Source organism: Panthera onca, chromosome C1 (genome assembly GCF_046562875.1).
Source record: "Panthera onca isolate mPanOnc1 chromosome C1, mPanOnc1 haplotype 2, whole genome shotgun sequence".
Taxonomy (NCBI): Eukaryota; Metazoa; Chordata; class Mammalia; order Carnivora; family Felidae; genus Panthera; species Panthera onca.
In genome coordinates this window covers 55,852,676-55,878,641 of record NC_138346.1, presented here as the reverse complement: position 1 = coordinate 55,878,641, position 25,966 = coordinate 55,852,676, and the positions used below count along the sequence as shown (strand labels likewise).

The 25,966-nt window shown below is 38.7% G+C and overlaps 1 protein-coding gene across 3 annotated transcripts in view; it reads right to left on the bottom strand.

Moving 5' to 3' along the window:
• PDE11A (phosphodiesterase 11A) overlaps positions 1-25,966 on the bottom strand; it is a 413,214-nt gene that overhangs the window by 208,317 nt on the left and 178,931 nt on the right. For all 3 annotated transcript variants that reach the window (XM_060621932.3, XM_060621931.3, XM_060621933.3), the window contains exons 4-5: positions 22,604-22,744; positions 5,273-5,337 (exon numbers count right to left, since the gene is read on the bottom strand). In XM_060621932.3, coding sequence (XP_060477915.1) covers positions 5,273-5,337; positions 22,604-22,744 — 206 coding nt within the window. The remainder of the gene's footprint in view (positions 1-5,272; positions 5,338-22,603; positions 22,745-25,966) is intronic.

The window sequence follows — 25,966 nt, the reverse complement described above, 5'->3', positions numbered from 1 at the left end:
ATGGTACATATGATCATTCACACTACGTGTTCCCACTGAGGATAGAAAAGAGGTTTTTAAAGGTTGGATAAGAGATCCAAGAAAGTTTATTCAGGCTGATTCACTAAATCTTCTTAAATTAGGCTTCATAGGAAAGGTTCTAATAGTGAGATCTGAGGAAGAGGAGCATCGAATGGATCAGATAGGATCTTTTTTTTTTTTTTTTTAAGTCAGCATTGACAACATCAGTGATTGGAAATAATCAATGCATTAACAGTATTGTATTGTGAAAAAGCCAGGTACATATCTCTTTCTGATCTGTTCTGATTCTGGAAAAAACTGGAAAGTCACGTCCCATTCTGGGAAACAATATGTTAAGGACTCTGGCAAGCTGGAGCACATACACGGGAGAATAAAAAGGGTGGCAAAGAGTCTGGGGACCATGAAATATAAAAATTGTCTAAGATTAGCAATTTCTAACATGGAAAAGATAAGGACAGCAGATCCATGACAGTCTTCCAGTACTGAACCATTGCCACTGTGGTGAGGTAGTAGATTTAATCCCCTGGTGGCTTTAGCTTACCATTCCTCTAGTCCTTCATCCACTCTACTGCCCAGATAATTTTTCAAGACACAAATCTCAATGTCACTGTCTGTGATTACTCCCCTATGAGTAAGCATGTAGCCAATCTCCAGGCCAAGTAAAAGGGTTTGAGCATTTCAGAAGGATCTGATAAGACTCTTGCCCCAAACAGATGGCATTCTGGGCAACTGGATGCCCTTACAAGGAGTTAAGGGCCATCACCATCAATTATGATGACCTTTAGGACAACAGCTCACAGCCCAAATTAAAGATCCTGTGCCTTTGTTTACAATGTTTCCTCCTCCTGGAAGTTAGTTGTGTCACTAACTTTCCATTACCCTACAGGACCTAATTGAAGATTCACCACATCCAAGAACTTTCCCTGAACATCAGCTTCCATTTTTACCCAGATGAGTTGGGTGTCCCTCCTCTGTATTAAAATGCCACCTTGCACAAACCTTTTACAGAAAGTATTGAATTGCTTTGCAGTCACCAAGTCTACTTGATAGTAGAACATAAGAACCTAAACTGAGATACATCTGTGTATGAAAATGCATTTATTTGCACAAAATAATGTGCATGGAGAGAAAGGGGCTGTGAGGGGGAGGTTTTGAGAATCTAAACCTGGTGGCCAACATGGAAGAAAGGTGGGGAAACCAAGAGAGCAACTTAGTGGCTGGCCCTCAATCTGGGTTCCAATTCCTAAACCTGGCCCCGTGGACTAAGTCCAAATCCTATGGAGAAATAAGGGCTACACACAAAAGCTTTAGTAACTGAAAGATTTGGAAAAAATGAGGTACATGCAAGACTGTTTGGAGCCAAACCACAAACTATAACACATGGTAGGGAAAGTGAGCCCTCTTCCCACTTCTACACTCATTACCCAGATTTGCTCAGGTTTGAAAAGGCCACTGGTGCATCTGAGACAGGGCAATGAATTCTGGAGTGGGCAAGGAAGCCCCTGCCCAGAAGATGCTGCTCTGTTATGTCTATTTAGGAGTGGACACTTGGAGAAATGATGCAATAAAATTGTTTTGTTTTTGTTTGTTTAAATCTCGGGGACTTCCAGAACTACTTCAAGAGTGGCTTTTGCAAGGGGCTGGGTCTTACACTCAAGGGAGAAATGACCAAGCAGCCAAGTAAAAATTATCACTGTTAATGTGACTCTACTTACAGCCATGGTCTGGAGGCCTGATGAAATCTATTTATGGTTATATTAAATTCTTAAGCTACTCTTACACCCATTCATTGGCCTTGAGATCCTGGTTTTTAAAAAACTCCTGTAGCCCCACTACCTATCTGAGTTCCCACCACAGGGTAGGTATTCAACATATGGCTACTGAATGAAGAAGTAAAACTAGTGAAAGAAGAACTATCTCTAATGGACAAATTTAGGACACATAGTTAGAAATTACAGGAATGCAAAGTGCCTTTCTAACAATTAGAAATCTCTATCAATAAATAAATAAATAAATAAATAAATAAATAAATAAATAAAATAAAAATCTATCAGTGGGGGGCACCTGGGTGGCTCAGTCAGTTGAACATCCGACTCTTGATTTTGGCTCAGGTCATGATCTCATGGTGCAGACTCAGCATGGAGCATGGAACCTGCTTGGAATTCTCTCTCTCCCCCCACCTCTCTCTCTCTGCCCCTTCCTTACTTGTACTCTCTCTCTCAAAATAAATTATAAACTTAAAAAAAAAAAGGAAATCTCAATAAGCTTAAAAAGCTCAAGGTGACAGAGTGTGAATTTTATCACTGGAGGAGTTGTCAAGGATGCCCCTAGACAAGGTACATGCCTCATGGAGAGAAATGGATCAAACCATTTCTAACTCTCAAACTACTTGGTATTAGTTACATGAAGACAAAGAGGAGTGGGGCCATGACAAAGGAGGTAGCCCTACAGGGCAATATGTAAAAATGATGAGTCAGCAACAAAATTGGTTTTTAAAAAAAGTCGTCAAGGACTGTCTATAAAAATCAGCAAGCCTTAAGCCAGAATTCATCAGAATTAAACAAGTATCCTGAAACACTGTTGCATTGTGTCATAGACATTATCTTCAAAAGTTATTCTATTATAACTCTGAATGATGTCCAGAGGACTAAGGTTTCTAATGGACATTATCTATAGTGAAGACGCTAAGTGATGAAAGGTTAAAGGAAAGATTTACAACGTATTGAGAGCAGGCTGTGATTTGTAGACTCACAGCCTGTTTCAATGACTCTTCTACACCCTCTGGCGAAGTAAATGCTAGAGCCACTTGTCTTTATACCTTTAACTTCCAATAAATGACCGAAGGATCCCACATCTACAAGAGGGAAATTACTAGACAATGCAGAAAAGGTCTTCAGAGATAAATGAAGATTCTACAGTAATTTAAAGGCCACAAATAGAATGATGGAGAGTACTATTTCATAATGTCAAAGTTCAAAGGCACTTTTCAAATGTCTAAAAAGAAAATCTGACCTTTCTTTCTCCACTTCTTTCTTTATTATCAGAAAGTTAGCCAAGGGCAGTCTGGGCCTTGGGTCATTTCATTTTGACATGGAAATTCTTTCAGCATTAAAAATAATCAGAAGATCAGAAATATTTAACTCTGCATTGGCCAAGAGGACACATTCAGTAGCATAAAAAAGAACAACATCGAAGCACTAGGATTTCAAAGCTTGTGTTTTAATAACTCCATCAACCTCCCCCCCCACCCCACATATATATGAGGGAGAATTTAATGAGGCCATTACTAGCTAAAGGAGCAAGTATGAATATACATTTTTTTTCTAATGTATTTCATGTTATTTTACATGAAAATTTTAAGAAAACTGCTCAGGGGCACCTGGGTGGCTCAGTCGGTTAAGCGTTCGACTTTGGCTCAGGTCATGATCTCGCGGTTTGTGAGTTGGAGCCACGTGTTGGGGGCTCTGTGCTGACAGCTCAGCCTGCTTCAGATTCTGTGTCTCCCTCTCTCTCTGCCTCTTCCCTGCTCTGTCTCTCTCTGTCTCTCAATAATAAATTAACGTTAAAAATTTAAAAAGAAAGAAAGAAAGAAAGAAAACTGCTCAGTACACCATTAGTAACTCTCTATCTTTTTAAGATGTAGATTAGATGACATGAGATATAGATGCAGACATAAATATGTTTTCATGAAAACAAAAACCTATTACAAAAGGTCCCCTTTCCCCCTTTTTAAGGTATAGTTTACAGACAGTAAAATTAAGTGTATAGTTCTACAAATTTTGATGAATGCAGTCATAAACCACCACCACAGCAAGATACAGAATAATTCCATCACATCCCCAAATTCCCCTCTGTCCCTTTGTAGTAAACCCCTCTCTCCATCTCCAGCTCTTGGAAACTACTAGTCTGCTTTCTGTTTCTATAATATTGCCTTTTCAAGAGCGCCCTATAAATGGAATTATATAGTATGTAGCAAAGACCTCTTTTAAATTTCATGCACTGAGTAAAAATTAAAGTAACTAAATGAAGTGTCGATTTTAATGTACTGATTTCTATTTCCCAAACTTAAGGCAATAATAGATATATAAAATCAAATTACCCTTGAATATTACATCTTGAAGCAGGTACTACCCAGGGAACCTTTTGAATACATCTAAAGATCTTTAGGACTTCAATTTTGACATATTGAATCAAATCTCTCAGTGAGGGTTCTGAGAATTGTTTTTATCAAGTTCTCCAAGCTTCATTCTGACTGATCAGCCAGATTTGGGAAACATTAACCCAACAGACATTCACTATATGAGATTAACTACCAGGCAGTAAATTATGTGTGGCAATGGGGTTAAAGTTCAGAGGCTAGGAGAGGTTTATCTAGGTGACCTTGTCCTTGGATGTGGCTACCACTTATTGCCTACAGAACCTTTAATAAGTCACTTAAACTTGCTGAACCTTAGTTTTCTCCTCTGTCATGCAGGAGTAATGATGCTGACTTCATAGGATTATTTTGGGGGATTAAATGCATATAAAACTTTTAGATAGAACCTGGCATACTTAGTACTCAGTGAATGGAAGTGATTCAGTGATGCACATAGCATTGGTATCAGTATTAACATCATCATCATCATCATCATGCTGTCATATAAATGCTTTACTTGTCTTTCTCCACATTTCTGCATTTTGGTCAATTTCACTATTATTTAGCCCTTCTTCTAGAAGTGACCAAAGTAAACAGAATCCTCTTTTGTAGCAGCCCAACTAGTGTTCAGGGCAGTTCAAAGCTAATAGAAATTCACTGACTGTCCCCACCCCTCACTTTTACCTCAGAGATACAAATGGGAACAAAAATGAATTACGGGATTCACTCTTTTCTAAGGGTATATTATTGGCCAAATATAAGCAAACAAAAGGGAAGGAGAGAAGCAAAGGGCCAGAATAAAGCAGAAAATTAGGCTGTCTTTGTAATTAGGAAATATCTAAAACTTGACTTCATTTGTTTGCAGTTTTATACTGCAGTGTATACACATGTATTTTTCAGCTATAGTTTCTTAAAAATTTTTACTATTGAAGAATAGTTGACATACATAGGCAACAGTTTTTATTTAAGCCATGAAATATAGAAGAGTGATGATATTTAGCTGCATTTGCTGATCTAAAGAAAGAACTCCTATCCTCACAGGATTACACAATGCTGCCAACACCAAGGACCAAAGACCAGGGGGCAAAAGACAAACCTGAAACTCACAAGCCCTACCTGTTCTCAGCATCAGCGCTGCACTTTGGGGACATCAGTTCAAAGGATTTGGTAAACTTCACCACCTGCCACACAAAAAGACATAAATCCAAGTCAATTAAAGCTTTCTTACAGCTTAAAATAATTCAATAAGCAGTTTTTGTCTTTATAATGATGATTACAATAATTGGAGATTAAAGAGCAATTTTAAGTAGAGAAATCCCAAGGGACAGAAGAACAAAATTCTATCTTACATTTTGTATTTTATGTCTAACATAGCTTACATTGACAAAGTTTTATACAATTTACTAAATATGTGTATCTGTTTTTTCAAGTTTTTATCTAAATTCCAGTTAGTTAGCATATAGTGTAGTATTAGTTTCAGGTGTAGAATTTATTCAAAACTTCCATATAAACACCAAACACAAGTGCACTCTTTAATTCCCATAACCTATTTAACCCCCACCCCTCTGCCACCTCCCTTCTGGTAACCATCAATTTGTTCTCTGTAGTTAAGAGTCTGTTCTTGGTTTTCCTCTTTTTTTCTTCCCAATCATATGTGGAATTTAAGAAACAAAACAAATGAACATAAGGGAAAAAATTATATGTATGCATATTTTTTTAAATTTATTTTTGAGAGAGAGAGAACAAGTGGGGTAGAGGCAGAGAGAGAGACACACACACACACAGAATCTAAAGCAGGATCCAGGCTCTGAGCTGTCAGCACAGAGCCCAATGCAGGGCTTGAACTCGTGAACTGTGAGATCATGACCTGAGCTAAAGTTGAACACTTAACGGACTGAGCCTTCAGGCACCCCTACTATGTATATATTTTTACAATGAGGTGCATACTATCTTGTGGCAGTCCTGCCAAGGGATATCTCAATCGAAAACATTAAAAAATTTTTATTGCCCTTTGAACAATCCAATCACTATCCATAGAGAAGAAAGAGGAGACAAAATACCGCTCGAAAAGGATGGCCTCCATCAACCCCAGGCTCCCAAAGTTGCCTTCCCTGGTTTACCATTGTTCTCAGGTGAACATTTTGTTGCCACCAACCCCACCACCTCTGCTCCAAGGCTAAAGAAGAGAAAGCTATCTTCTTCAAAGATCTTTCCTAGTGTGGACACTTCCTCCTTCACCTGTCTCGTGAAATTGGCATACTCGGTGCAAGAACCTGGTCAAGACTTATTACATTGAAAGAAAATTACGGACACAGAAAAAGTAAAGGTAGTTTTTCTTATTATTAGCTACTATTGAGTTCTTACTATAAACCAGGCTGTACATCGGAAGCTTCTTGGACTATTTAAGTTCCTTATTATGATTCTAGAAAGCAGAGACTTTTCTCGTCAGTATACAGAGGAGGAAACCTCTCCATAATTTTTAAGAAACTTTCTGAATTTCACACAACTACCTGGGGCACCTGGGATTAAAGCAAGTCTGCGTGATTCTAGAGTGCCAGCTCTTTCAACAGCACTAAAAATTTGGGGTGGGAAAAGCACCATTTCTGGCCCTCTTTTGACAAGCTATACCACATGATAGAAAAATGAGTCTCTTACACTGAGAGGAGTCATCTGAATGTCACTGGATGCTTCCAAGGTTGACATTTAGACTTGCCTTAGCTAGATGCAGTCATGCTTCAAAGGCCTTTTAAATTAGCCACTTATGAGGAATTGATGGGCACCTGAGAAAATGATTTGGAAACTGGGAATAGATTAAATATTAAAATAGCTTTATCAGTGAGGTAATGAACCCAAACTAAGAAAATGCAACATTAGGGAAAAGATAAAAGAAAAGCCCATCACAAAGAAAATTGTGTGTGATTCATTGAATGCAGGGCAGTGACAATAGAACAACTACAAGCAAATACCCTTGATAACTACAGAACACATTTCTTTTCATATACTAATGTGAATTGGGCCTCTACAAAATCATTCATTGTGACCAGTTTTATTTTCTAAAGATGGCCACAACAATACCTTTTATCCCACACTCTGCTATGATATGACCCTGCCACCCTCTTAACCAAGTGGTAGGGTCTATGTTCTTTCCCCTTGAATCTAAGTAGGCTTCTGACCACTTTGACCACTAGAGTATATAGAATGGATGTGGTGTGCTCTCTAAGACTGTCATAAAAGCCAATATGGCTTCTGCATTATCTGATGGAATACTTAGGCCGAGAGGCCTGAGGTACCGTGTAAGAAGTTCAGCTACCCTAAGGCCACTATGCTGAAAGGGAGCCAAAAACCACATAGAGAGGTATGATATAGATGCTCTGGCAAGAAGCTCCAGTCTTCAAGTCATGCCAGCCTAGGAATAAGACATATGAGTGAATAAACCAGATGATTTCAGTTCCCTGCTATGAAGTCACCCCTGATCTCCATGTTTTCCCAACTGTGGCCCCAGACAACCTGAAAAGAGGCAGGCCATCCTTGTGATGTCCTCTCCAGATTCCTGATCCATGGGACCTTTGAGCATAACATGATTGGTTTAAGCCTCTAAATTCTGGGTTTATTTGTTACACAGCAAAAATAACCAGAACATTTATCTGAATTAAGGACTTAAACAGAAACCAATCACTTAGAAATCACCATCCAATTGCAATACTCTTGGGTTTCAAAAGTTAGCAAGCTACAAAGAAACTATTTCCTATCACCAAATAATAAATCCCTCAAACTATACCCCAAATAATTTTTAAAGCTAAAACAATAATAAGGTAAATAATAGTAACATTTCATTTCTGTTTGCCTAATGGAAAATTGTCACAGATTTTAAAAGGAGAAGTTAGTCCTCTGTCTCTGCTTTGATCTCTCATCATATGTGATTTCTTTCCATTATTTTGTTAGATGATAGAAAATTCATGTCCTATTTTTATCATGTTTATGGACTGTATGTTTGTGTCCCCTAAAATTCATAGATTGAAGCCCTAATCCTCACTGTGATGGCATTTGGAGATGGGGCCTTTGGGAGGTGATCAAGTCAACAGGTGAAGCCTCATAGGCATTAGTGCTTTTATAAGAAGAAGCAGACACAGCTTGCTTCTTCTCATTTTCTCTGCTGTGAGAATACTATGAGAAGGTGGCCATCTACAAACCAAGAAAACTGACCTCACCAGACACAAGATCTGCTAGTACCTTGATCTTGGACTTCCCAGCTTCCAGCACTGTGAGAAATACATGTTTGTTCTTTAAGCCACCCATTCCATAATAATTTGTTATAGCAGCCTGAACTAAGACAACTATATTTTACCTTTTTGCTGCAAATGTGTATGAGGCAATTTGCACAATTATGACCAATCCTTTATGTAGGTATCAATGTTTACAACATACTGGTAAGGTATATATTATTATCCTCACTTTATTTAAAGGAAATTAAGGCTCAGAGAAGTTAAGTGGTTTCCTGGAAACCATATAACCAATACCCTGCAGAATTGGGATTTGAATTGTATCAGTCTGATTCTACAGCCCCACTCTTCCCACTACTCACTGCTTTTGTCAACATGAGCAAGTGGTATTGTGGGGGCACTTGGGTGGCTCAGTCAAGCATCTGACTCTTGATTTTGGCTCAGGTCATGATCTCATGGTTCGTTTCATGAGTTCAAGCCCCATGTGGGGCTCTGCACTGACAGTGTGGAGCCTGCTTGGCATAGTGTCTCTCCTTCCCTCTCCCCCTCCTGTGCTTATTTTCTCTGTTTCTCTATTTCTCTCTCAAAATAAATAAATAAACATTAAAAAAAAGTGGTATTGCAACACCACATTATTTGGACATGCCTCCTTCAGAGCCAGAATAGTTAGATAAACTCTGCCTTTATTTATCAATTCTATAAATATATTTTGAGTATCTATTAAATGCCTGAATTTGAATAAACAGACTTAAAGTAGCTTGAAGTAAAATACTTGGCCTAATATACAACCAATCAAATTACCAATAAACTATTAACCGTTTCTGCATTGGGAAATCAAAAAGGAGATACCTTTTAATTCCCTGACCTGACAGATGAGATTAAACTCTCCAACATTACTAGGAATACTTCATTTGGCTTCCTTTTTACTATTGATTAGAATACTCTGCAACTCTAAAAGGATACATATTAATTTCTGAAAAAGTGAAGCAATGCAAATTGGGTTGTAATGGGGAGTAAGTCCCCCTTGTGGGATTAAGGATCACTCTGACAAAGCCACAGAAATTATACTTGGAAAGGCATGCGAAATTAAAGAGTTTATCACAGGTCCTAGAGAGCGTGGTATGCTCAGAGGGTCACATAAAGTCACCCAAAGCTAAAAGTTTGGTCACTGCATGCAGAGAAAGAACACAGCAAGGACTCGTGGGTCCGTGCCTTCATTGGAGTCAGAGATAAAGTAGCTTGTGGCACTTGGGAAGCCTTTGGATAATTTGAATGTAACTGGGTCAACATGGAGAGGAGGGAAGGGGTAAATTGGGAAAGTCATCAGGAGGCTTACCACTGAAACACACAAGGTGAGGATGGGCACCCAGAAATGGGCAATAACTAGGTAAAAGTTAAAAACAAGCAGGGTGAGTGCAGGCACTCAGGGAGTCATTGAGGCCACAAAGAACAGCTTGACAGTACACGAATGAATTTTCTCCGGGTAGAAATACAAATGATTTCTGTGCAGTAGGAAAGCCCATAGTTACAATTTTATTGTCCTGGATGATAGTAACCATTTTAGAAATCTAACCTAATAATCTTACCCCAGCAATTTTTCAGTGCCTATTTTAGGGCTAACTTTACTATCTCACTTGGTTTCTCTCTTTAATGAGTGAAATAAATCTTTGATACATGCTTGCTTTAGATTTATGCAAGGGTTAGGTTTTTAACTTTTTAAAAACTGTTCTTTGACACAACAGATATATACCGAGTATATGTATGTGTCAAATAAAGCAAGGCACTGGGGGCACATGTGGGAAAGTAAAACAAAAAAATCTCTGCATGCATGGAGTTTACTTTACAGTAGGGAGCTTAATTTACCCTGGGCTCCTCGAAACTAGTGCTTCCTGGAATAAGAAGTGAACTTCTGCTTTCCACATCTTAAGAAAACAAACCTGGGGGATGTTCAGAGATTAAAAGAGAATAAAGATCTTTAAAAAATGTTTTGTTTTTTTTTTTTTAAAAAAAACCCCACTAGAAATGGAATAGAATATCCTGGAATTTTAAAGCTATAAAACTTAGAGATCTAGAATGACAAAGAGAATGGCTAAAACAAACAAATACCTCTAGATGAAATGTCTGTGTTTGAACTCCTGAAATGTATAGGACTTTTTAAAGCTGCCAAAAGGAAGAAACGCTTTTTTCTAAAATGTTGAAACTTTTTATTTCAACATAAATCATATGCTATAAAGAAGAACAGGGTCAAACATTTTGTTTTATTTTATTTTATTGATTTTATTTTCTAAATTCATGTTTAATGAATAAAGGGAAAGTCAAGGATTGTCTTTCAAATTTAGCACTCCATATCATGGAGAGTACTAGTTATGTCCCCCAATAAACCAGTCCGTGGCATCCTGATCAAAGCAGACACTGGATTCATGAACCATAGTGTTGACCGTGTGTAATAAAGAATTAACCTTACCCAAAGAAACGTCTCGCTTTTGTCTTCAATTGCTGGGAGATAACTGCTAAGCCCTTGGAATGTCCAGCCTTTATAAAAGTGTCTCTGTTTACCTGGACACCTTAGACCAGCCAGTTAGTAACAATGTAATTGAGCTACACAAAGTGGTGGTAGTGGGGGGGGGGGGGGGGGTCGCTTTGGGTCATGTGGTATTAGCTCACCTCTGGAGGGAATGGAGACTGAGGTCAGTTATGTAGGTTGTCAAATATGTTTTGGTGATTAAGCCCCAATAAAGACCTCTGGATACCAAGGCTTGGGTCACCATCCTGGTTGGCAATACTTCATGATGTACATTGTCACATATTATTACCGAGAGAAGGTAATGATATCCATGACTCCATGGAGAGAGGACAACTAGAAGCTCCACATTTAGAACCTTCCTGGACTCTGCCTATGCATCTCTCCTTTGGCTAATTTTAATCTGTATCTTTCCCCACAATAAATCATAACCATGAATGTAACAGCTTTCAATGAGTTCTAGGAGCCCTTCTAGCAAATTGTTGAGCCTGAGTATTGGGAACCCTTGAACTTATAATTGGTATCAGAAGTTAGGGCAGCATTATAGATTATGTTCCCTTACTTTGTACCTTATATGATAATTCATAGGTTCTCATGTCTGTAGGAGAAAAATGAGAATAATATCGACTGGTCTTCGGTTAAATATTGATTACCTAATACATATCGATGTGTACTGGATGACAAACAGATATGAAAAATAGTAAATAAGGTCTCTAACCTTTAAATAATATGTTAAAGGGGGAAAAATTTTAAACTTAAGGGTCAGGAAAATTTTCTTGATCAGTTGACATGATTCCTTCTGCTAAACAAACAGAATTATAAAATGTATTAAGTTTTTTTTTTGTTTTTTTTTTTTTTTTACCTTAGCTATCAGGAAGCTCAGAGCAAAGCTTTAGTTTCAAAGTTTTATCTTTTTGCAGCATAATTTGGTTTTGAGTTTGTTGATTTTGTTTGGTTTTACTTATAACATCTACTTTCTCTTTCTCCCTTTTTATTTGAAATTTTGCATTTCATTTTGTCATGCGTCTGGTACCTAATAAGCACTCAGAAAATATCTGCTCACTATGAATTTTCGCTGAAAGGTGGCTTAAGTGCTCTTCATAATTAATTGAGTAAAAATGTAAACAGACAGGAGATAAAGTACTTACATACTTGAAAAATGTATACAGTGTATAAAAATATTTTACACATGAAATAACATAAATTTGCTTATGTAAAACTAATTACATTTGAACGTTAGTATAAGAGAGGATTTTTCAGAGGCATAGGAAGGGATTCTGGAATGGTGGGTAAGAGAAATACAATATTTAAGGGCCTCCAGCTGATAGCAAACAACGCAAGAAAAAAAGAGAAGGAGGCTTGGATCACATCCAGACAGTGGTCAAATATGAACAGAGCACTGAAACTGTGAGGACAAACCCACTAATCACTGTAAGCCAGATAAGATCAAGAAAGTAGTGAAGCCCCAGACCCAGTTCCATAAGGTGTATAAAGTTAGTCTGGTTCCAGGTGACCTGACTATAAAGGGCTCCAAGTCCATTTTAGAATGGATTTACCTCAGAAATCCTAGTCTAGACCAAACTGTCGGGAACCTAGGGCTGCCGGTGGAATCTCCTTACAGATTTTCTAAATTTAGGTCAATTTGAGATTAGACTCACCCATCCATGAACCCTCAAAGTCATCAGAATAGTGGGTCCTTATTAAGGTGACATGCACATGTGCCTTGGTCCATGCTGAGGACAGCAAGATGAAGAGCAGGCAAGTGATACAATTCTGGAGATGCCGACTGATCAGCGTGCTTCTCATTCCTCTAGAGCAGGAGTGGGCAAGGGAGTCTGTGGGCCAAATCTGCCCCACCATCTGTTTTTATAAATAAAATTTCATTTTAACAGAGCCCATCCATTAATTTAAATGTTATCCATGGCTGCCTTTTGCTCTAACAGTGTAGTTGACTGCTTACAACAGAGACCATATAGGCCACGAGGCCTAAAATATTTACTTAGCTGGTCTTTCATTGAAGAGTTTGCTGACTCCTGGTCTAGAGCCATCTCTGGACCAGGTCACCTAGTTATATTTTGGTACACTGTTAATGGCTGGTGATAGATTAATGTATGTATATTCCTATATAATTTATCCATAATTTAGAATGTGGGTCCCTGGAGTCAGAATCTTCACATCTGAAATAAGACCGTAATGATGGAAATTTTAGACACCATGGTAAGTGGTGGGGGATATACTTGAGGACATGCATATGTGCCAGTTGTCATGAACTGCCCACTTTTATAAAGCCTATTGTCCTGATACAATTATTAAAAGTGCCTCCTTTTACTCTCAAAAAGTATCTTTGTTTGAAAAGCAAAACTCTAGGCAGGCATGCCTCAAACAACTTCTATATTTAAAACATATTTATTAAAAATATAATGCATTCAAGTAGAAAACAATTTATGGTCAGTCACCTGGATTTAAAAATGAAGCAGCGGGGCGCCTGGGTGGCTCAGTCAGTTAAGCGTCCGACTTCGGCTCAGGTCATGATCTCGCGGTTCGTGAGTTCAAGCCCCGCGTCAGGCTCTGTGCTGACTGCTCAGAGCCTGGAGCCTGTTTCAGATTCTGTGTCTCCCTCTCTCTCTGACCCTCCCCCGTTCATGCTCTGTCTCTCTCTGTCTCAAAAATAAATAAACGTTAAAAAAAAAATTTTTAAAAAAATGAAGCAGCAAAAAAACAGCCAAAATATTTCAAAGCAATTTAATGGGATATACAGTGCCACTGTGGAGATTATGACCAATAAAAAAAAAACAGACAAAAGCATAAAAGGAGACAATAAAACCCATGCTTTATTCTTGACTTGGACCAATGGTATAGTTCTCAGTTTCATTAATTTTTTAAAATTTATTCTCCAAATCCAAGTCTGATTTTATAATAGATGTATTAAATGAACCTAGGTTAAATAAATAAATACACACATTCACATCCACTAAGTAAAAAGTGAGTCTTACAAGAGAAATATCAGAAGCGGTTTATAGGTCAATGAAACTGAACAAGTGGTTCCAAGCTCTGCTGGCTGTTGATCAGCCCTGATTATCACACCCTGGGGAAGGCAGTACCCATGCCACAGTGAAGTAAACAAAATATCCCCAAGCATCTCTGCCTGTTCTTTGGAAAAGCTCCACGGACAGAAGTCTTTTTGATTTGGATATTTATCAAGCACTAGTTGGTCTGGTTTCTCTCTGTTTTTTTTTTTAATTTAAAAACAACTTAAAAAATAAATACTGTGCTCAAATAGATATTCCTGCCACCAAAAAGAAAATGGGAATGATCTAATAATCACCATTTTTTCATTAGTTTTCTTAATCCATATTTTTTCCACAAGAAGACTATTCTATAGGGCAAAAGACTGTAAATGATCATCCACTGCCATCCTTCTTGATAAATTTCTCACTTATGCTGAAGAGTAATTTACTCTAATCACTTATTCACTCAATCAATATTTATCAAATACTTAGTGTACAGGCACTCTTATGGGCTTGGAAACATCAAGGGGCATAAATCATGTCTTGTCTTTTGATGGACCAACAACATAGTACAGAGGAGGAAATAGTTCACAAAGGTATAATTTCATCACAATATATGTTCAAATTTCTACAAGTGCCCAGAAGAAGATGTAGAAGAAGACTTTGCGTGAACTATGTCTTAAAGGGTTGGCAGGCATGCCCTAGGCAGAGTAGCGGGGGAAGCTTTCCAGGCTGAAGGACTAAACAGGTCAGAGTGTAAGCTGAAAACAGAGAGAACACTCAAACGGGTTTAACTGAACCTAATTCAATAAAGGGACTAGTTACAGAAGTGTGGGCAGGGTTAAAAGAAACCAATAAGAAATTGTGACGTTCCCAGGAACTAGCAAATTTGGAAAGCAGTTAACATCTCTAGGTCTAAAGGAGCAGTAAACACCCATAGGTCACAGGGATTAAGGGAGAGAAGGAAGATGGCAGGAGGGAGGGAACAGTGTTATTGCTGTTCTGAAGACGTTAGAGCTATGGAGAGGGTTCTTGGAAGAATCAAGCCACCTCTACAACTGGCAGAGAAAGAACAAGAGGAATAATTATTTCTCTCTCCTCCAGCCTTTACACCTTCTGCTGATCCCTCTTGTTTGTCAAACTCAACTGGAAGCCAGTGGACAAGAAAGCCCACTGCCTTCAAGGGCACTGAGCTAAAGACAGAAAGATCAATAATAGATGGAGGGACAGGCATTTGCAGAGAATATTATAGAGTTGACAATGTTGAACTTCACCTGAGCCCTGCTCCCCAAAACACAGTAATAGTAAAGAAATCCTCCCTACCACTTTGTCTTCCAAAATTGGCTAACCTCAAAGGACCACCCTGCCCTAGCATATTCCAAAATAACACCTGTCTCCATCCTTCCTTCCTTTTCTTTGAGATGTTCCTCAGAAAAGAATGTTCTCCCTATTGCAATACCTGGATGAAATTATCTCCCTAAATTGTCTGGTGCATTTTCTCTTCCACAAGAACAATATGTACAAAGACACAGAGACAAATGTAAGCATAGGCTGACCATGGAGGGGGGTGGTGATAGAGAAGGAAGAAAGGGATAGGGTGAGGCTGAGGACCAGAAAGGACCTCCGAAAGGTAAGTTGGGGAGCAGAGGAGATGAACTTGTTATGTTGGGCAGTTTGAACTTTATTGGGTAGGGGGTACCTGGGCGATTCAGTTGGTTAAGTGTCTGACTTTTGATTTCGCTCAGGTTATGATCTCGAGGTTTGTGAGACTGAGTCCCATGTTGCGCTCTGCACTGGCAGCTTGGGAGTCTCTCTCCTTCTGCCCCTCTCCAACCCATGTGCACATGTGCGTACTCTCTTTCTCTCTAAATAAATAAATAAATAAATAAATAAATAAATAAATAAATAAATACTTAAAGAAAACACAAAGCTTTTGAACTGTATTGTGTAGGCAAAGTTACCAAATGTTCTGAAGCATGTAGAGGCAGATGCATGTTTCAGAAAGAGAACTGGAAGGAGTATAAAGAATTGATGGAAAGGAAGACTACCTTATTTACAAGTGAAGAAATGAGTCAAGAGGAAAATGTGGAGGTAAGAGATTAGTAAAGACAGAGTAAAGCCAGTGGTTGAAGAGGTGGGAGGAAGGGGCTAGAAACAGGGTTTCAACATAAAAGCAACAGAACTTACAAATGGTTGAATATAAATGGTAAGAAATACTTAGAGGCTACTGTGTGGTTTTTAGCTTGAGTTACTTACTACATGATGATGATTCTATTAACTGAAATAGGAAATCTCAGAAGTGTTAATGATTTGGGACAGGATGTGGTAGACATGGTCAGTGAGGATTGAAGTTCAGAAGTTGGATGGGGAGCCTGGGTGGCTTGGTCGCTTAAGCATCCGACTTCGGCTCAGGTCATGATCTCACGGCCCATGAGTTCGAGCCCCGTGTCGGGCTCTGTGCTGACCGCTCAGGGCCTGCAGCCTGTTTCAGATTCTGTGTCTCCCTCTCTCTCTGCTCCTCCCCTGTTCATGCTCTGTCTCTCTCTGTCTCAAAAACAAATAAACGTTGAAAAAAAAAAGAAGTTGGATACACACACACACATTTAACACATATAAATGATTAATGATCTGAGTTAATACATTGACATAAAATTATTAATAAAGTGAGTTAATATAACAAATATATAATGATATATTAATGATTAGTGATGTAAGTATATATATGTATACATATATACATACACATATACATATACATAAAACAATGATTCTTTGGATAATCATCAGAGTTTTTTAGTTACTTGCTATTTTGCACTCTTGAAAAAGCACTTGGAACAAAAATCAATAAGAATTTACATTGGCTTCCTTATAGGGAAAAGGAAAGTTAAAGAAAGGTGGGGAAAATGGAAAGAAAGTGAAATAGAAAGGAAAGCCTGAAGCAATTTTTGCCATCCACTTCAAATGGAGGGGATTGAATTAATTATAGGCTGTTCCAGAGCAATCAGATAATGATTACCTCCATCTCTTTCTCTCAAGTGTTGGATTCAGGAAGATCATTTAGTTCAATGGCTTAATTGTGCATGTATTTACATAAGAACCAAGAAGTTAAGGAACATGTTAAAAAATAGGGATAGCTTATGCTTCATGGTTTAGGAAGTGAACTCCCGAAACGAGCATCATAGTTACAAGCTCAGTTATAAAGTACTTGATGGAGTTCTGCTTGTGCAATAGTTGAGCCATCAGGATGATCCATGAAAGAACACTTGTAAATACTAGTGCTGAGACAATGCCTTAGGACTTTACGATTAAAATGTCTGCTTCTTGCTTTCCTTGACTAAGCACAGAAAGAAATAGAGATAATAGTAAATATATGAGCTAGAAAGAAACTAACAGAAGGGATAGGAATTGCTTAGCCAGGTTCATGGAATGGAATAACATTACACACAGAATATTCAGTTCGAGGGACTAAATATTTCCTAATGTCGACAGTAGCTAGAACAATCTTTCTGTTTTTCAGTCTAATGGAAAATACCATTGACAAACTCACTTAAAACTGATTGACTAAAACACTTAAGGGAAGCAAAAGAGGGTAAAATATTAATTTTGGCAGGAGAAGAGGCTGGAAAGGCATTCCTTGTTTCCATTTTTGGCATCCACTGAGTGAACTGGCCAGTTAACACCTGCCTACCCAGTTTCAAGACCATGAAGGCAGGGGCTCCTGGTAGCTCAGTCAGTTAAGCATCTGAGTTCACAAGTTTGAGCCCCACATGGGGCTCTGTGCTGTCAGCACGGAGCCCGCTTTGGATCCCCTGTCCCTCTCTCCCTCTCTCTCCCTCCCCTGCTGGTGTTCTCTCTCTCTCTCTCTCTCTCTCTCTCTCTCTCTCAAAAATAAATAAACATTAAAAAAAAAAAAAAAAAACACCATGAAGGCATCTCTAAACATTGAGTTAAAAGCTTGATGAATCAAAGCATCTATAACTAGATTTCAATTTCCTTTCTTCCTCTTTCCTGCAAATGAAGAAAAGGCCAGGAAGTAGCATACATCTGCAATAACCAGCTTTTTAAATATTCAAATCCCAAGTCAACTATTAGAAGCTTTGTTTCCAGGAATGATTCTAATAAAATAGAGAAAAGCAAAATTTATTTATAGACAAAGGAAACTTTAAGCAGATTTTTTTTTCCTGAAATGATACATTTTTCCCCCTGATTGTAAAAGTAGTATATGGACTGCCAGTAGAGATGTCTAGAAGTTAAATGTTTTGACACATCTGTTCTCTTCCCAAAACAGAGCAAAGATTGATAAAATACAGAAAGAGAAAACAAGAAAGACATGTTAGAGGTTAAAAAGCAGAAAAAAAGAGAAGGGCAGGACAGCAGAGTATAAGGAAAAGAAAAGATCTCTAAAGGGCCAAGCCTGAAGACAGGCCTACTGCACCCCAAATCCAGACACAGGCAGGCAGCAATGATCGGAATTTCAGCTTCTACTGGGGTTGGGGAACTAAAAAGGTTCCCTTGAACCAGGTGACCTATCTTTACCCCCAGAAAATGAACCACGTTGCTTCTGGCTTAGTGTGAGCCAGCACACAGCAGGAGACCCAACATAAGGCCTGGCTCTTGACTAGAGGCCAAGGAACTGCACAGACTATTAGACATGGAGGGAGAGTATAAGAGAGAACCAAAGAAAACAATGGCACAAACAAACAAACAAAACACCCTCTCATCAAAATGAGCTCCAATCCCAAATTCAAAAACACATGAACAGTTCCTATTAATACAGACACCTAAATCGACAACCTACAGAATCAGACAAGAAGATGCTGATAAATCCCAGTTATGCTGAACATTTGAACACACCTGTATCAGAGAATGAAAGGGGAAGAACAGAAAAATATTAAGAATATGAATGATTTGTTCTCAACCAATGGATCTCGAGGGAAAGTCAGCTGGAGAAACCTCTTCTGGAAAAGACTTTCTTCCCTGAGAAAAAGAAACATGAACAGAAGTTTTCCTTTTCTCTTCTCCTGGGACACAGTTACATGAAGACATACTGCCTGGAGCTGTGCCAGCCTCCTGGATCATGAGGATGAAAGCCAGTCGAGCACTGAGACATCCACAGGAAAGTGGACAGAGCTACCTTGCTGATTACATCATCAGGCTACTGCACCACCCGCAGCCACCTCCTGCAGACTTCTCATATAAGACACAGACGTTCTCATTGTTTAAGCCATTTTCCCCTTATATATTGTATTACTTGCAGAAATCGCCCAAACTGGTATGTAAATTAAAGCAATTTCAATCAGTCTATAAAGAATTTCTCACAGAACTTGATAACCTGCTCTTAAAATTTATATTAAGGAGCAACAGGCCAAGAATAAGCAGGCCGATTTTAAAGAGAACAGCACTGAGGACTTGTTCTCAGATATCAAAGTGTATTACGAAATTACAGAAACCGAGACAGTATGATACTGGTGCAGAAATAGACAAATAGACTAGTGAGCTCAGAAACAGACCCAGGTATATATGGAAACTTGATATAATACAGAAGTGTCATTACAGAGTGTGTGTGTGTGGGGGGGGGGGGGGTGACACAATGGGTTACACATATAGGGCCTTACACTATACACAAAAAATAAATTCTAGATGGATATGAAGACCATAAATACCAGATGGGTTAAAGAAAATATAAGACAATGTTATTATAACATGGAGGCAGATAGTTTTTTTAAACAAAACTCTTAAAGCACAAATCAAAAAGGAAATTGATAAACTTGACACATTATAGTTAAAGTATTCCTGGGGTGCCTGGGTGGCTCAGTCAGTTAAGCGTCTGACTTCAGCTCAGGTTGCAGTCTCACTGTTCCCAAGTTTGAGCCCCGAGTCGGGCTCTGTGTGACAGCTGGGAGCCTGAAGCCTGCTTCGGTTTCTGTGTGTGTGTGTCTCTCTCTCTGCCCCTCCCCACTCAAAAATAAATAAACATTAAAAAAAATTTAAGGTTAAAATATTCTTCACAACCAAGACACCTGTTGGGAGAGGCCAGCCTCATGAGGCCTGAGTGCACAGTCTTGCTTTTGTTTGCTGAATTGTGCAGCGTCAGATTTTGGCACCTGGTATCCAGTTCTGTCTGGCTTCTCCTTCTGTACTTGGCATGACCGTGTCTGGTGTCCTTCCCTTAACTGCTATCACACAACCAGGGGGAGTCTGACGTTTTGAGAAGTCTTTGGTGGGAAGTGTGCTAAAGAAGAGCATGGCACTGATGGGGTTTCTACCTGGTGACCCACGTGTATATAACCTCACTCCTGCCTTCAACCCTCCCACAGCAACCCAGGCAGTCCCTTGCCAAAAACTCTTTACAGCTTTTAAAACAGTACCAAGCAGATTAATCTCCTCTTTTTGCACATAGCTGACTTTTACCTCTAAACCTTGGCCCTCTAGATTAGTGGAGCTCATCCTCACTTTCAAGGGTAGGGGATGGGCAAAGAGAAGAAATTGTGTAGAGTGGCCTGGAATTTTCTGCTCTAATCCCACCATTACAGTCTGAGAATTTTCAGCTGTGGTAGCAAAAAAGTCTTTTTAACTTTCAGTAATATATCAACACCTTTAATGCTGATACCATCTACTATAGATAGTTGGGATTTTTATGTTTATTTATTTATTTTGAGAGAGAAAGAGAGAGAGAGAGCATGCAAGCAGGGAGGGGCAGAGGGGAAGAGAGAGAGAGAGAGAGAGAGAGAGAGAGAGAGAGAACTCCAAGCAGGCTCTGTGCTGTTAGTGCAGAACCCAATGGGGACTGAAACTCATGAACCGTGAGATCATGATCTCAGCTGAAATCAAGAGTCAGATGTTTGACCGACTGAGCCACACAGGCGCCCCATAAAGTGGTTTTTGACACCCACCCCCTACACTGTTCCTACTCTTCCCTCCAGCTCTATCCCCACCTTCCATATCCACTTCTGTCATCTGTACTTTTTCATCTGATGTGAAGAGCAAGGCCACAGCACAAAAACCAGTCTCTGTTAAAAGATTAGCAAGAATGGCCACCCTCAGCTGGTTTTAGATTACTTGCAGGTCTGTTTACAACTGAACTAGCAAACAGTGAGCTTGTCCTTGTCCAGATTCCATCTGGCCCTCCAGCCACTTGTCCTCACAGGGACCCAGGGGGTGGTTCAGGGAATCCTGGCAGCCGAAGCCCCAACAGCTGCCTCTTCCTGCCTTTGTTTAGTGACAGCCTATAGACTGCCTGCACCAACAAGCACCACCAGCACCCCCCCATTCCTTTCTGAGGCTTCAGAGTCGGGGGGGGGGGGGAGGGGGGACTCCAGCAAGCCACTCAACCGTCTGAGTCTTATTTCCTGCTCAATAAACTGAAGATGATAATAATGCCTGTTTCATAAGGATGAAGGGGAAGTAAGTGAACTCAAGTGATTCACAAAAGCATCTGGAAGCATTCCATATAGGTTATTGGGTCGTGTGTGTGTTTGTGTGTGTGTGTGTCCCCTCCCAAAGTTCCACTGAGTTTTACACAATCACAGGATAATGGCAAGGTTATTGTTTGTTTAATCCACACTTGCTAAAGTAGAAATAACCCCCAGCTCTGCTAAAATATAGGCAAACACCCCTAAACATTTTAAATAAATATAGATTTTTTTCACACTTCATGTTGAAATTTTACAATACTTATTATTAAATCTCCCAGATTTACCCTAAGGTTCTTATTCTTTGAAGAAAACAAACCTAAAGGCAAAGATAATAACCTCTTCTAAGTACAGTAAAATATCATCCTCTGAGGTATTAAAACAGCACTTAAATAGCTAGATAATTCCTGGTCTTGGAAGACAGTTCACAGTAAGATATTAAATTGCTGCTAAGGGTTTAGACATTTAACTTTCAAGAAGTTAGATTGATGATGATCATTATTTTCAATACTGTTGTGTGTTTACCCAGTGGATTTTCCCCCAAAGAGCCAAAGGGCTCAACAGAAACCTGACAGCTAAGGTGCTGCAGACCTGAGGCCTTGAACTAGCTTGCCACTTGCCTTTGGAGTACCAGGACCCCCTGCAGTGAAGAGCAGGGAGCCTCCTCCACCTGCCCCATGTTCTGTGCAAGTGTCCCCAGCTCCAAAGCGACTGTAAGAGAACTTGGAGACTGCAGTTCAGACCTTTGCTGCAGAGCACAGCCCAGCTGAGGCTTGTCACTCCACTCAGCTCAAGTACAATCTGCCCGAGCTCCAAAAGCAAAGGCACTGCTTCTCCAGCATTTTTTTGCTTCCTCCTCCTGATAAGAGGACTGTGGAGCATCATCTGGACTGCAATCCACACCCATAGATGCCAAGGGCCTTCTTCGCACTGGGTGAATACGATAGGAGCTTGGCACCTAAGTTAATGTCTATGCATCTGGGAGGGACAGGGCAAACCATCCAACCCCTCAGTTCCCTCATCTGTAAATACTCAGGACTGGGATAGACCTCTAAGGGCCCCCACCAACCTAAGAGTCCATGTTTCTAAGATGACGCAACACAAGACTGAAAATACATGTAAAAGAAATTAAAAAACTTTAGTTTTACAAAAAGCCATCTCATGGTTAGAAGAGTCATGAAGGGAGTGGTTTGAGTCATGATTTCACAAGCTGAATTACAAACAAACTACACTTTATTCCATTAATGCAGTCTGCAACTCTAGGTGACAGATAAAAAATGACTTACTGGTGATTCAATGTCCTCCAGGAGTAAAACAGAACAGCGTTCACATTTCAACAGAGTTTGGGCCCGATGCATTATTTTCTTGACAATTTTCTCCAGGTCAGTCTGTTCTTCAAATAGGTCATTAACAACCTCTAGCAAAGCCTAGGAAAGATGAAATGGATATATCTAGGTGGGTATAGGACTGAATAAAAATGGTTTTTTTCCTCTCAAAATTCCATTTTGTCTTTGCTATAATAAAATATAAATATATTTGTGTGGCTAATTAAAAACATGTTTTAATGTTTATTTATTTTTGAGAGAGAGACAGCACAAGCAGGGGAGGGACAGAGAGAGAGGGAGACACAGAATCCAAAGGACAGTCCGGGCTCCGAGGTGCCAGCACAGAGCCTGAATGTGGGACTTGAACCCAAGAACCGCGAGATCATGACCTGAGCTGAAGTCAGCCACTTATCCAACTGAGCCACCCAGGTGCCCGTGTGGCTAATTTTTAAAGCATTCATGATTGTTTTGAAATGTTCCATCATTTTGTTTTATCACAGAGTTTTGAGCTGGAAAACACAACTTGAAAATAGTGCCAATCCATATAATCCCATATGAATCCTACATATAGCTATATATATATATATATATATATATATATATATATATATATATGGCTCTGAAGCTTAATTAGCATTCACCACTATATATATGTATATATATATATATATATATATATATATATCCCTCATTAATCCATATATATATGGATTAATATATATATTACACATATATATTTTATATACATACACATATATATTACACATATATATTACACACATATATTTATATGTGTATATATATTAATATATATACACATATATATTAGTATATATATTACACATATATATTTATATATATATAAAACCCTCATTAATCCCTCTACACAAGAAGTATTCTTTCATTCCACCTGCGCAGGAAAACATTTAAATACTATTATATATCTCAGGAAAGAAAGTACCATTAAAATTTCTGTTAAAACAACAGAATGAAAAGCACACAAACTAAAGAAAAAAACCCTTAAAATTCTAACTTGAAAACTGCATACTCATTTAAAAATCAAATTGCAATAACCTGTTATTTTATCCAGCTAAGTTAACTTGCAATTTTTGCATTGAAATAATATTTATTTGGACTTTTTAATTACATGGCTCTTTCCAGAGATTTCAGAAAAGTGGGCTATGTACAGGTAATAGATATTATGCTTCTATCAGAGAGCAATAAGAAAATTACACAGCCAGTGAATTGTCCAGAGGGTGCTTTGTTCAGTAGAACTTAATGAGATGTACACTCTCAGGTCTGACCTCTCACAAAAGGATTTTGTGGGTTTTCAAATTAACATCTATTCAGGTAGATGGTGTTGATGATCATCCCAGGGATATGACCAATTGTCAACTTTAGTAATGAATTTGATTTGTCCTGAAACCATTGGAAACATGTGAAAATTTCTTCTCTGAGTCTGTTCAGGTAGAAAAGCATTTGAATGAGTTAAGAGATCCATGAAATGAGTCTAGTTCACTGAGCATCTCAAAGAGGATCAAATATCCTTGGTAGCATTTTCTCTAAAGAGAGCTTGTGAATGTGGCTAAAGGCCCTGGGTAGCTCTATGATCCTGATGTGGAGAAACACCAGGAGGTGAAAAAAGTTTTGAGTGTATCCTGACTGTTTGGCATTTGGACAGCAAACTGCTGTTAAGAAGGCAATGTGCAATAATTTCATACTTAAATATAACATTAAAAATGAGGCAATTGTCTAAATAATTACCAACACAATTCCCTGTTATTAAGGGGGAAACCATTATTTCCTTAATCATCTAGACTATTTCTTCAGATGGATCATATTAACTGAACAATTATTTAACTTTTCAATTTGTTGTGACTGCGTGGATAGGGCCTCTGGGACCCATATACAAGAACATTTATCTCAGAGGAAAAACTAATTGTGCCTTGAGTCTTGCACTGACAAAGCACATCATAGTAATTTTACTGTTTCTAATTAAAAATTGCTGCTTTACTAACAAGTGATAAAAGTTTCACAAATAACAATACAGACTAGTTCCACGATGGGAGAAAAAGAGAAGGAAATCTAGGATGATAGGCAATTCAATAGACATTAGAGACCATTCATACAGCTGAACACTCCCCATTTCTTTATTTCACTTGTATTTCCCCCTCCCGCTCCTTCTAGTGCCTTCTTTTGTTCCTGGGCTCATCCTTGGACCTCTTCCCTTCTCTTATCCACATATTCTCCTCCAGATTACCCAAACTGGTGCCCTACTTTTAAATGCCATCTATATATACTGATAGTTCCTAAATATGAATCTTGAGTCCTGACATCTCACCAGACCTTTAGACTCCTGTACCCAGCTGTTTACTTGCCATCTGTACAAGCCAAAAGTCATTTTCACTCATTTCCCACATCAATAAGCTTTGTACATTTCACTGCCAATTTTGGGAGGAATCTCTCACTTTTCACTGCCCTAATTCCAGCCACATTATTTCTTTTTTTCCCTAGCTCTATTAAGATATAGCTGAAATATAACTTTGTGTAAGTTTAAGGTGTACAATATGATGGTTTGATACATGCACATACTGTGAAATGATTGCTACAATAAAGTTAGTTAACACGTCCATCACCTCACATAATTACAATTTGCAAGTATTCTCTCCCATTCCATAGGCTTCTTCTTCATTTTGTTGATGGTTTCTTTTGCTGTGCAGAAGCTTTTTAGTTTGATGCGGTCCCTCTAGTTTATTCTTGTTTTTTTTGTTTTGTTTTTGCTTGTGCTTTTGCATTAGAGTCAAAAAATTGACGGAGCTTTTCTCCTATGTTTCTTCTAGAAGTTTTAGTTTCATGTCCTACACTTATATCTTTAATTCAAGTTAATTTTTGTGAGTGGTGTAAGGTAGGGGTCTGATTTCATTTTTTCCATGTGACTATCTAGTTTTCTCATCACCATTTATTAGAAAAACTATCTCTTCCCCATTAAGTATTCTTGCCTCTTTATCCTATATATGTTAACTTACAAGCATGGGTTTATTTTGGGGCTCTCAATTCTATTCCACTGGTCTTGTGTCTGTTTTTAGTGCCAGTACCATATTGTTTTGATTACAATAGCTTTGCATTATAGTTTGAAATCAGGAAGTGTGATGCCTCCAGCTTTGTTTTTCTTTCTCAGGATTGCTTTGGTTATTTGAGTCCTTCCTCTCTACTCTCCAGACGCATGGATCAAGCTTTCACCTGCCGCGGTGCCTTTCCACTTGATATTTCCACCATCTGGAATGCTCTTCCCTGATCTTTGTGTGGTTTTGCTCCTTCATTTCA